This window comes from Pongo pygmaeus, chromosome 1 (assembly GCF_028885625.2).
Source record: "Pongo pygmaeus isolate AG05252 chromosome 1, NHGRI_mPonPyg2-v2.0_pri, whole genome shotgun sequence".
Classification (NCBI taxonomy): Eukaryota; Metazoa; Chordata; class Mammalia; order Primates; family Hominidae; genus Pongo; species Pongo pygmaeus.
This window is the reverse complement of record NC_072373.2, coordinates 144,920,652-144,934,143: the sequence shown is the minus strand read 5'-3', so window position 1 is coordinate 144,934,143 and position 13,492 is coordinate 144,920,652. Positions and strand designations below refer to the sequence as shown.

Sequence of the window (13,492 nt, the reverse complement as noted above, 5' to 3'; positions counted from 1 at the left end):
CAAGAACAAGTCCAGCGAGATGAGGTAGGAAGCCAGATTACAATGTGCTGAGTAGTAAATGAGTGGTGAAGAAGCGATAATAGCCGGAATAAACAGCCTTTCAATGTTTGGCTATGAAGGGAAGGAATGAAGAGAGAATGAAAACTAGAGAAGAATATGGCATTTTAAATCAAAACAAGTCAAATATATGAATCATATTTCTTTTTTAAATTCATAATTATTTCCTAACACAACTCCATACACACTGGCCTCTTAAGGGTATTTCCAGCAATAATTGTGATCATACACACACACAAACACAAACAACACACTACACCTGGTTAAATATATGTTCGATCTCAATAGCAAGCAAAGGAATGCAAATTTTTTTGTCTACTAAATAAGATGAGCCAAAAAATGTAATTGTCATGTTCCTTTTGAAAATTAGTCTGGCTGGGCGTGGTGGCTCATGCCTATAATCCCAGCACTTTGGGAGGTCGAGGCAGGTGGATTGCTTGAGCTCAGGAGTTCGAGACTAGCCTGGACAATGTGGTAAAACCCAGTCTCTACAAAACATACAAAAAAAATTAGTTGAGGGTGACGGCACACGCCTGTAGTCCCAACTACTTGGGGGGCTGAGGCAGGAGGATCGCGTGAGCCGGGGAGGTTGAGGCTGCAGTGAGCTGTGTTCGCACCACCGCACTCTAGCCTGAGAGACAAAGTAAGACCCTGTCTCAAAAACAAACAGAAAAAAAGAAAAAGAAGAAAGAAAATTAGTATGAAAACATATAAAGGCCTTAAAATGTTCATATTATTTAAATAAGCAATTCCATTTCTGAGGTTCTATTCTAAATAATTCTAAACTAAAAATAAACCTGTGTACAAATATTTACAAATCACTCAAAATCTAAATATACAAAAGAGAATACTGATAAATTATGATGTCAAATTCACTCAATGGTATATCACACAGTTATTGACTGACTGACTGACTGATCGAGACAAAGTCTGGCTCTATCGCCCAGGATGGAATGCAGTGGCATGATCTCGGCTCCCTGTAGCCCTCCCTGGGCTCAAGCCATCCTTCCACCTCAGCCTCCCAAGTAGCTGGGACCCTAGGCACGTGCCACCATGCCCGGCTAATTTTTGTAATTTTTGTAGAGACAGGGTTTCGCCATACAGCCCAGGCTTATTCAGTCTTTTTAGAAAGGATGGCAATAGCATGGGCCTTAGAGTCAGAAAGACTTGAATTTATGTGATAGACTATAATATTCACAAAAGCTATGTAACTTTTGGCAAGTGATTTAAATTCCCTAGCACTCATTTCTTCACTTATAAGTGGCACTTATAATTTTACCTAGTGCTGGGCATTGTAGCGCAAGCCTGTAATCCCAGCACTTTGAGAGGCCAAGGCAGGCAGATCACCTGAGGTCAGGAGTTCAAGACCAGCCTGGCCAACATGGTGAAACCCCGTCTCTACTAAAAATACAAAAATAAGTCAGGCATGGTGGTGCCCACCTGTAGTCCCAGCTACTCAGGACGCTGAGGTAGGAGAATCGCTTGAACCTGTAAAGGTGGAGGTCGCAGTGAGCCGAGATCGCACCACTGCACTCCAGCCCAGGCGACAGAGTGAGACTCCATCTTCAAAAAAAAAAAAAATTTTTTTTACCTAGTGTTGGGAAACCAGTATCTCTACTTTCTCCACCCACCCCCTTAAACTTCACCCCACCCTTCTGCTTCTGTACTCTTTAGCTGTTCCCTTCCCCTAATCCAAAGGAGGAGTAATTGTTAATCCAACTGGACAGAGCACAGGACATTCAGGGGACCACAGTAAACTCCCAAATAAAGTTACTGGACTTACAGTTTCTACCCACTAATTCTTGCTCTTTCTGCCCCAACATGATAAAAAAATGTAGGCAAATTTGGCCTCATCTAGACAAGCTCAGTCATATCTTTCTCCTATTTTCCCTTCTATTCTAAGGAACAACAGATAAAGTTAGGCTAAGGCTGGTTCTGAAGACCTACCTATCCTTCTCTCTCTCTCCTGGATGCTGGTCTGAAGATTTTGGAGAGGGGGCGAATGGAAAGGATAAAGAGGAAAAAATGAGGTGGGAGTGTTGTTTGTCTTAAAGTTAAGCCATGTATACCAAAACAGTTATCATATCTAAAAAATACTAAAAGGAGACACACCAAATGTTAATTATAGCTGCCTCTGGATATTGGATTGCAATTTTACATTCTTCTTTTCTGTATCTTTTCAATATTTCTATAATGAACAAATATTATTGTAATAACATTTTAACAATACAATTTAAAAAACTTTAGTGAGTATTTATTCATGCTTAGGCTAAAATCACATACAGAAAAGATAAAACTTTTCTAGATTTATTCGTTTAAGAAGCTTTTATGGACTTAGGCTGTTTAAAGGCAGTAATGGCAGAGCTTTTAAATCCATGAGTGCCACAAATGTCAAATATCTAAAATTATTTGTAGCTCTGGAGCTAGGTATACAGTTCATTAACTGGCTTTCAGGAAAAATGTATTCTGGTAATGCTTACCTTCTCAATCTCAGGCAGACAATCCAGCAGGTCAACAGTGTACTTAGAGTCACTTGGGTCATTCTCACAACCATTTGATGACATTTTCAAAGGACTTTTTGCCATTGCATCTAATACAGCCTCATAAAGCTGCTTTGTTATCAGAGGAGAAGGGAGTTCTCTTAAATAATCCTTAAGAACACCTTTAGAAAACAAACAAACCGCAGACAGTTGGTGATTGGACTGCAGAGTGAAATAAAGAACTATGGTCAATTTTTTTAAATTTAAGTATTATAGCCAACTTTCAATATTTTGAAAACAATAAAAGCAACAACAGAAAAAGAATTATAATAAAATACTAGCATTTGTATTCTTTTAAGTTGCCTTGGTAATTGATTTGTTTTGAAAGCATGCTAAAAATGTACGTACGTAATTTTCAGTTACCATACATTTTAGGTTTGTTAATCATAAAGTAAGCTATTCTTGATACATACACTCTTATTGATTCTGCCCCGTATAAAAAGCTTCTCTAAATGCATGTGAAACAGAAATTAAGAAAGCAAGGCATATTTATGTTAATTATAAATTATTCCAATTACACAAATTTTGAGTTTCTAGACTTTAAATTGATAAAGATACCAATTGTCTGAAACCCTTGGAAATAAATACATTTCCTCTTTAACACTGGAGAAGTGTCTTAAACAGATATATTGGTTGGCTGGATAAGTGCTAATGCTACATTATCATATGGAAGAAAAAATCATTCCTAAAACCAAACAAACCAAAAGCTAAGAACAGAAAACATCAGATGTGTCACTATAATGGGAATGAGGAAAGTCAATTGCAAATATTCCACATGTAGTTTTGAACTAAGAGATATTACTTACAGTAGAAGAAACTGGAAAGAATAGTGGTTGTTATATATAAGCAAGGTAGGTAAGATACTAGCTAAAGGCTGGCATGTGATCACAAGGGAAAACAGGAGATATTCCTAACACCAAAAACCTAAATATATACAATATTGATTCAGAACATGCTCTCAGCCTAGCTTAGTTTGAACTTAAACCTGATTCTATAGGAAGCTTCCCATCTCTTTTTTTTTTTTAATTGTGACAGGGTCTCACTCCATCACGCAGGCTGGAGTAAACTGGCAACCTCAAACTCCTAGGCTCAAGCAATCCTCCCACCTCAGCCTCTTAAGTAGCTAGGACTACAGGTGGTTGCCACCACAACTGGCTAATTTTCTTATTTTTTGTAGATCAGGGTCTCACTATACTTCCCAGGTTAGACTTGAATTGCTGCCCTCAAGTGATCCTCCTACCTTATTCTCCCAGAGTACTTGGCACGAGCCACTGTGCCTGGCCCCAAGTTTTAAATATTTAATAGTAACATGATTCATTAGTTTCTTATGCATCCTTCTAATGTTTATGCAAATATAAATACAATTTGTCTCCCTCATTGAGGGTTGAGTATCCTTAGTTTAAAAATCCAAAATGCTCTAAAATCCAAAACTTTTAAAATGCCAACATGATGCTCAAACAAATGCTCATTACAGCATTCTAGATTTTTGATTTTTGGATTAGGGATGTTAAACTGGTAAGCATAATGCAAATATTCCAAAACCCAAAGAAATCAGAAATAAGAAACCTGTATATGCTATTTTGTTTCTTGCTTTTTCATTTAACATCATATCCTTGAGATCTTTTCAGGCCATAGAGAGCTTCCTTAATCATTTTTATAGCCACATTATAGTAGTTCAATGTAAGGATGTCCCATAGTCTTATCTATTCAGTGTCTTACAGATGTATAGTAAAATTGTTTCTTATCTTTTGTTTTTCCAAAACATGCTATAATTAATAACCTTGCACATAATCACTTTGTATATATGCAGGTATGTCTGTAGGATAAATTCTCAAAACAGGACTACTAAGTAAAAAATGCACTTGCAATTTTGAGGAAAAAAGAGGAATAAGAATGTTTCTTTCCTAGGCTTGGAACTTGAGTATCTGGGTGGACACTAGTGACATTACTTCAAATAGAGAACACAGGAGGAAAAGCATGTTTTAGGGGGTAAAGAGAAGAGTTTAATTTTGAACATATGGAGCTTAAGGTATCTATGGGACATTCAAGGCTGCTGGATATAAAAATCTGGATGAAAGAGATGACTGGAGACATTTAAGATTAAAGAATGATCAACTTAAATATAACTGGATCTCGGGAATGATTAGCAGGGAGGCATACAGAGTGATTAAGAGAAGGCTTAGAAAATAACCCTGAAGAACATCAACTTTCCAGGGGTCATCAGGGAAGAGGATCTTCCAGTGGTGACTAAGGAAGAATGGCAAAAGATTTATGTATGGTGAGAAGAGGTGGGGATGGGGTGAGAGGAGAGTGGCAAAAGTGCTGCCAAGTCGAGGAAAACTGTTTCAAGAAAGAGTCTATGATATCTAATGATACCCAAACAATAGTTGGGTTAGATAAGAATAGTGTTAAATATTGCAGAGAACAGTGTTTTTTCAAAATTGGCTGCACACTGAGGCTTTAAAAAAAATTAGATTCTGGAGCCCCATGCCAGCCCTACTAAATCATAATCCACAGAGGTCAGAGCTCCTGTCCCTGTATTTTTAACAAATTCCTCTTATGTTTAGGCAATGGGGTTTTGTAACCAGGCATAGAAAATAATGATCTAGAGACAATTTAAGAACCCAAAAATGTCCACCAGAAAAGGAAGTCAGCAACCTTGGCAAGCACAGTTTCAGGAAAATAAAGGACACTGAAGTCAGGTTGCAGTTGGTTAGGAAGTAAATGGGCATTAAAGAAATAGACAAATGCACACACCTGTTCAAGAAATCTGGCTTTGAGAAAAGTTGATAACCATAGAGGAGAGGGGAGGGCGGGGGAGAAACAAGATCAAAGTGGAGATTTTTCTTTAAAGACAAGAGACACTGAAACATTTCAATGCTAATGTAAAGGAGATAGTAAAAAGGTTTTCAAGGTTCAGGAGAGAGGAAATACAATCGATTGACCAAAGTCCCTCAGAAGAAAGAAGAAAATTCTGAGAACACATGAAGGAATTAGAATTTGTCCAAGATGTAAGAAAGATCATTTCTCTATTATTACAGAAAGGAAGTGGAAAGAATGTATGCCAAAGAGGGCACATTGGTAGGCTGGGTTACAAGAAGTAGAGCAAGTTCCCATCTGATGGCTTCTGTTTTCTCTGTGAAGTTAGGAGGCAAGGTCGTCTGCTAAGAGTGACATGGGTGAAATGAGGTTTAAGGGGAGTGAGAAGATATTAAATAGACACTCCAGAGAATAAGAGAGCTGATAAGAAAACATACAATTATTAGGCACCATTCACAGCCTTCTAATGACTTTGAAGTACATGGATTAACACTGATACCAAATAATACTGATTTTTTTTTCTCATTGCAATCAGTAACCCAGATACAGGCTAGAAAGGCAGACCAGTGTTTCTAGGCAAGATGGAGCAATAGGGACTAGATTTACCTTCCTGCTTGCAACAACTGAAAATGCCAGACAAAATATCTGACAAAACTACGTCAAAGACATTGGACATCAGGCAAAGGACAAGGATCCCTGAGAGATGGGAACGAAATGAAGTGTGCCCACAACAACCACAGCTTACTGCCTGGAGAGACTTTCCAGGTCGCAGTAAGGAAATGAAAACCCAGGTAAAGCTCAACAGTTGAAGGGGTGCTAGAAATTCAAGGAAGCTAAAGCTGCTAGACCTTGCAGGACAGAGCACTTGGGAGTAGAGGGCTGCCTAGAGATGACTCTGGAAATCAGCAAGGAGTCCCAAGTGTTCATCTGAGTACTTGCACACGCAGGTGGGGCAACTCCCCAAGGCTGGAGAAAGAACCAGCCAAATAGATTAGAGAGAATAGTTCTTGGAGTTTTCATAGTGCAGGCAATCACTCTCATTCCATGCAGCCACACCGGAAAACTTCGTAATTCATGGGATTTGGGTACAGCATTATGTTGAATTGTGGCCCCCACCCCTGACCAAAAAAAAAACACGTTGAAGTCTGAATTCCTAGTACCTCAGAATAGGACCTTATTTGGAAAGAGTCTTTACAGAGGTAATCAAGTTAAATGAGGTCATTAGGGTGGGCCCTACTCCAATATGACTTATAAAATATGTTCTTATAAAATGGGGGACACAGAGAAAGACACACAGAGAGAGCAGATGATATGAAGAAACACAGGGAGAATGCCATGTGAAGATGGAGTATTGGAGTTATACATCTACAGGCAAAGAAAGGGCTGTCAAAGGTTGCCAGCAAACCACCAGAACTAGGAAGACGCAAGGAAGGATTCCCCTGCAGGTATCAGGGGGAGCAGGGCCCTGCTAATGCTTTGATTCTGAACTTCTAGCCTCCAGAATTGTGAGAAAATACATTTCTGTTGTTTTAGCCACCAAGTTTGTGGTACTTTGTTATGGCAGCCATAGAAAGCTAATATAAGTACACAGTATATAGAAGAGTTTTGCTTCAGTAGAGAATCAAAGAAATAGACAAAGAAGAGCGTTATTTAAAAGTAGTTCACATTCTGCCTAATAAAGCTTAAAAGCAAGACTAAAAACTCTTTGCAAGTAACGTATTTGCATACCAAACCACAGCTATAAATATAGAAATACAGAAATATCCAGCGCCCAAGAAGGTAACATTTACATTTGATGTCCAGTAAAAAATTAAGAGGCATATAAAGGAGGAGGCAAATATAACCTATAATGAGCAGTAAAATCAATTGAAACCAACCCAGAAAAGACATACACAATAGAATTAGTAGACAAGGACATGAAAACACTTATTATAACTGTATTTCATATGTTCAAGAAGCTAGAATAAAGACTGAACATATTAAGTAGAGACATGGAAAATACTGAAAAAACAAACCCATATCGAACTTCTAGTAGTGAAAACTAGGATGTCTGAAACTAAAAATGCAATGAATGAAATTAATATCGGAAGACAAGACTAATATAACTTGAAGATACAGCAATAGAAACAATCTAAAATGAAACAAAGTGGGGAAAAAGCTGAAAAAAAATACATTATCAGTGAGCTGTCACATAACGTAAAGTGCCTAATACATGCTTAATTGTAATCTTCAAAGGCAAAGTAGTGGCAGTGGGTAGGTGGGGTGGAAACAAAAACAGTTTGAAGAAAAAATAGAGAAAAACTACAATTATAGGTGAAGATTTCAACACTCCTCTCAGCGAGTAGAAAGAAAACAAAGATGTAGAAGACTGGGACATTATTAATTAACTTGACTTTATTGATAGTTACAGCAAAGTCCGTCCAAAACCACACATTCTTTTCAAGAGCTCAAATGAACATTTACCATAAAAGACCATATTCTGGGCTTCAAAATAAGCCTAAATAAATACAAAAGCATTTAGGACCTATGAACCAGAAGATTGAATGTGCACATGAGAATCATTCTCTCACATACAAAACTTATATAGATGGTAAAGATACAGTTGATTAGGTAGATCTGAATGTTGAATCACTGACATTTCCTGAAGGTAGAGCTACAAATTACTTTTGAAAATCCACTAACCTACCCCCACCTTACCTCACTTACTCTTTTTGGCCTTACCACCTACTTTAGTCATACCCTATACATATTACTCAGACCAAATGGCTCTCATAAACAATCTCAGTATATGTGGGTTGCTAAGCCTATGACCATTCCTCAACATTTAGCATTCCTTGGTGCTCGCACAGTTTTGACATCTATATGCAATCTAGGTAAAGGAAAACGGAAACAATTTGTAAGTTAATGTTCCAGAGGTCAGAGAACATATAATATGTATGGTAGGAAAATGTATAGTATGTACAAAAAAGAAAAATATTAATGTTTTCAAGATCATTTACTTATATTCTAATAAAGTTTTCCCTGAATGGCAAATAGGATAAAAATGACCATGATAGGATGAAAATCAGAAAAGGCATGGTCAAATGAACTTTCAGGTACTGAACCTACATACTGATTATGTAGCACTGACATGAAATCTATTTTACAGTAGTTAGACACATGTAATCCTCCTCAGAAGACTTATTTTTAATAATCACTAAACAATAAATGACTTTTAAAAAGTCTTCTGTTCTTTGGTAATAAGCCCTATAAAGAATTATGAATAGGCTGGGCGCAGTGGCTCACGCCTGTAATCCCAGCACTTTGGGAGGCTGAGATGGGAGGATCTCCTGAGTTCAGGAGTTCGAGACCACCCTGGGCAACATGGTGAAATCCTGTTTCTACTAAAATACAAAAACTAGCTGGGCATAGTGGCATGTGCCTGTAGTCCCAGCTATTCGGGAGGCTGAGGCACAAGAATTGCTTGAGCCCCAGAGGCAGAGGTTGCGCCACTGCACTCCAGCTTGGGCTACAGAGTGAGACTCTCTCTCAAAAAGCAAACAAACAAAAAAGAATTATGAATGGACTTTATACCTAAAATTTTGTACTTGATTTAAAAAAAAAACTGGTTTGTCTGGAGTATTTCATTCCATGCTCCAAACAAACCAACTACTAAAAACACATTAAACTGTGAACAAAATCTGTCACTCATGTCATTAATTTCTCATTTTTTAGACCTACTGAACTATTAATTATATTTCAAAGTTTATTCAGAAATGTGAGTTCATGAGGAACAAACACATTAAGCAACACTGTCACTGGCCAACTCCTCAAATCAACAATACCCTTTATTTTTAGCCATGATAACTTTGTGTCATGCAATTATTTTGCAGACAACTCTTAAAGCATTTCATTGCCTTTTTATCAAGAAAAAAATAGCTCTAAATTCTTCTAAAAAACAGCTTTACCCAAATGGAATAGTACAAAGAATTGAGCTAAGAAATATCAAATTTATAAATTACAGAAACTCTCAATTTTAGGAAAGAATGCTGTAAATCCAATATTCATTGACCTATTGTTCATATCTGCTGCATATGCTGCCAATTTCCAAAACTAGGAACCCTTTCTTCATTTCATCTTTTAAAATTACACATGTTTAACATAATTTTTATTTATAAGACAAAGCTTCACCAAGATAAAATCTATTTTTATTTATAGAGTGTACTTGCTGGAAATTTGTATTTATAAAACTTCTCTTTCATGGATTCATAAAATGAGTCTTTTGCTGATTTTGTTAATTACACATTAACAAGGAAAGAACATTCTTCAGGTATCTCAATTTTTTGTAGAAATATGCCTCTTCCTATATAAAAATTAAAAGGAACCATTATTTCTGATTTGCTAAAATATATAAGAAAAAAGTGATAGTTTGTTTTATCTTATTATTAAAATGCTTGGAATCAAAGTTTTAATGATCCAAGAGTTACATATTAAATACTTGATGAAATACAGTCTTTCAGCACTCAAAGGGTGGGAAGCTCAATTATTCAGAAAGCCTCAATCCTAAAAGTAAGCTTTAAGGATTTTCACCACAAAAATTCTCTTAAATATGTATAAGATGAACCTTCCTCAAATTTTAACTCTAACAATTAATTGTGAGTAAAAATAAGAAAGCAAGTTATAAGAGAAAAATAAATGGATTACAGCAAGAAAAAATGGCAGTTGTCAGTAGAGAGGAGAAAGAACTACCCAAATACACAGAAGATCTGGAGATAAACACTGAAGCATCTATAAATGAAAGGACACGTCTGAGATTTTCTCAAAATAATCAAGGGGTGAGAAGAAGCAAATGCGGGGGATGAATGAGACAAGTCTGTTCATGTGTTGATATTATAGAAACCAGGTGATAAACAGAGAGGACTTTTCATAGTATTCTCTCTACTTTCACATATGCTTGAAAACTTCAATAATTAAAAAATTAAAACAACAAAAACAAATATGGAATTATTATAAACCAGTAGCTCCTGAAGGTTACCAATAAGGTTATGAGCCATTTCTTAATGGCCAAATTCAAAGGCCCTTTTCTTTTCTCATATAATATCTCCATAGAATGACTGTATCACACCTTTGCTTAATCTCTGTTGTCTCTTATTTCCCAAACTTTCTGACTCCTTTCCTCTCAATCTCTTTAGGTGTTTCTTCTTTCTTTGCCTGCCTCCAAAGTTTGGAGACCCCCAAAGTTCTTTCTTTCCAAACTTTATGGACTATTGCAACGCTTTAACTACACATATATGCCAATGACTCTCTTTCCACTCTCATCTTTCAGGGGTAATAGAAGTAAGTATATTTCCAATGCCATACATTGAATTACAATCACCACTTGGGTAAATAAGAGATCCCTCAAATTCTACTGCATCCTCTTCTTAGCTGCAGATGAGCAGTTTCAACTTTGCTTGATCTACCCACTTAGATCTCCTACTAGCACTTCAAATTCTATATATCCAAAGCCCAATTCATTATCTTTCTTGACACTCCCCCACCAAAGGCAGTAGCTCTCCCTGAAGCTCTCTTTTTCTACTAATGGTACCCAATCAACCAGGTCTCAAAGTCACGTCTGTCTGGGCTCCCTCATTCTCCACCTCCTTTCAAATCTAATTCTTCCTATTTCTACTGCTACAAGCCCCTTTAGCTCTTACTACCTCTTTGCTTGGACTAGAAACCAAGGCTTTCTAATTGGTTTTCCTTCCTCTGGTCTCTTCTAATTTCAATCCACCACATAGAGTTGCCAGATTAATATTCCTGAAAACAATCTCTATGATATCACTCCCCTACTCAAAAAATCTTAATGGATCCCCTCTGGCTAGTAAATAAATTTAAATTCTCTAACCAGATAGTCAATACCCTCTATATCACCTAAGTACCAGTCAAACTCAACTTCCAAAGCATTTTATTTATCCCTCTATGAAGGTACCTTTTTCTTTCTGCTAGCTACTATAGCTAATTTAAAGTAGGTCTTACTTCCCTTCATCATGTCAGCTGTTTGCGGGCAAGGGACCATAGCTTAATACCTTCCCATAGAAAATAACACAGTAAGTAATGTTTGTGAAGGAAGAAAAGACTTCAGAATAAAAACAAATTTCAGCTACAAACGTATTTTAGTTATCTTTCTTGCAGATGTAGTCTTTCCAGAAAGAGTACATAAAATAAAATCTATTTATTACCTGTTATTACATTTATATCTGGGTACTGGTTTTCACACAGACCAACAGCTTTGCTATCTCTCTCAAAAGCCTCTCGCAGTTCTTTCTTGACTGCTGCCGAACCACATAATCGATACAGGCCTACTACCTAGGAATAAAATTATGGCCACATTATGGTAAATTTGATAAAGGGAAAATATAATTACATTATAGATCACATGAACTTTGCAATCAAATATGTTCTGATGTCATTTAATTTAAAATATCTCAAATATAGCTTTTGAAATCTCATTATATACTATGTTGATTCGTTTAATAAAAATATCCTATTCTTTCATTTAAATTCAAACAATACACTATCAGTTCGGTAATGCTGGCTACCTATCTTAAGCAAAACACAATCCCTTCTTTTCAGTTTTATATGCTCAATCAAGATCTCCATGCCCCAGGAATGTGTGCCCTTTCACATCTTTTGTTCTAGACTGAAGTAGTACAGCAGACACTGAACAAGGGTTTTGGAGTCATAAAGCCCCACTCCTTGCTTCATGAATTTGGGCAAGTTATTTAATCTCTTTAAAACTCAGTTTCTTTTATCCTTAAAATAAGTATATTGTTGAAATAAGGTTCTAGTATACTATTTATATAAAACTTTTTAAGACAAAAGATTCTCAGGAAGACACAGAAGCAAACCTAGGGTTTTTTTTTTAAGTTGTCAAATTAATTGATTATAAAATGATGAAGGAAATTTAAAATAATATATTAAAGGTAAAATAAAACCTCTACTTCAAAATTTATATAAGATACACAGACACTAGCCATCCCACCAACCTACATTGAAAAGATTTGTCTTTAAACACTGTCATACAGGTTCTAAAATATAAGTCTTAAGTTATTCACTATAAATTTACTTATAAGAAATAAACATGATCTCTGTAAAGAGAAAACACGCCCGATTAAGCTATCAAAGTTCTTTGAAAGAATAAACCTTCAAAAAACTTGAGGAGAGAATAAGTGGTTGTCAGCCATACTTCCACATCTAAGACTATTTAGAAAGATCAGTCACTTTGATTTGAAGGAAAAATTATGGAGAAAAAAACTATTTAAAGAGAGAAAGTAAAAGTAATCTTCCAGGATTTGAATTAGGAATCACTGTAAAATGCAATAAATGATCTAGAGGAAGAAGTATACAAATGAAATTTCCAGGTTTACTTATGACACTAATCTCTTCTGACTCATTAAAGAACTGATAGAATACACTATAAGGTGGGTCTCAATATGAGAAAGTGTCAATAATAGATACAGGGAAATATTATCTAAAACATTTGAGATGATAAGCTATAGGTATTAATTGAAAGATAGTAAAGAACCTAAAACTATTTCCAAGAGGTGATAATGCAAGGTGCTGCTACATTCAAAAGGATCAAGATAATATGGGAAACCAAGAAATACAATAGGAAAAAAATTCATATTTCCTACTCTTATCCACATTCATGATGCATTCACATTGAGAATGGAATGAGTTATGCTGATCACATCATCTCAAGAAAGACACAGTAGAAATGTAGACAGTTCAGAAAATCAAACTAAAATATTAAACAGGATCAAAGGAAATGCTACCATAACAGAAGAAACGAACTTGATTATAGCCCTGCTGGTGTGAGCACATTTAAGTGCCATAAAGTACCATAAAAATGACGTATCCCCTTAAACTTGAGAAGAAGATGAGCCTAGAACAACTTAAAGAAAGTACTACTTAACTAGTACACAATAAATTAATGGGATATTTTACCCCCAAAAGTTGAAATCACAAATATAATTTTTTAAAAGATGAATAAAGAAAGGAAGATCTAATACAGTTACTTCAAGGAAAAGATATTTTAGAATATATCCCTGCTT

The 13,492-nt window shown here is 36.0% G+C and overlaps 1 protein-coding gene across 2 annotated transcripts in view; it reads right to left on the bottom strand.

Annotated features, from left to right (window-relative positions):
* The window catches only part of SYDE2 (synapse defective Rho GTPase homolog 2), a 47,557-nt gene that overhangs the window by 14,618 nt on the left and 19,447 nt on the right, over nucleotides 1-13,492 (bottom strand). For both annotated transcript variants that reach the window (XM_054478123.2, XM_054478124.2), the window contains exons 4-5: nucleotides 11,618-11,744; nucleotides 2,538-2,719 (exon numbers count right to left, since the gene is read on the bottom strand). In XM_054478123.2, the coding sequence (XP_054334098.2) occupies nucleotides 2,538-2,719; nucleotides 11,618-11,744 (309 nt within the window). The remainder of the gene's footprint in view (nucleotides 1-2,537; nucleotides 2,720-11,617; nucleotides 11,745-13,492) is intronic.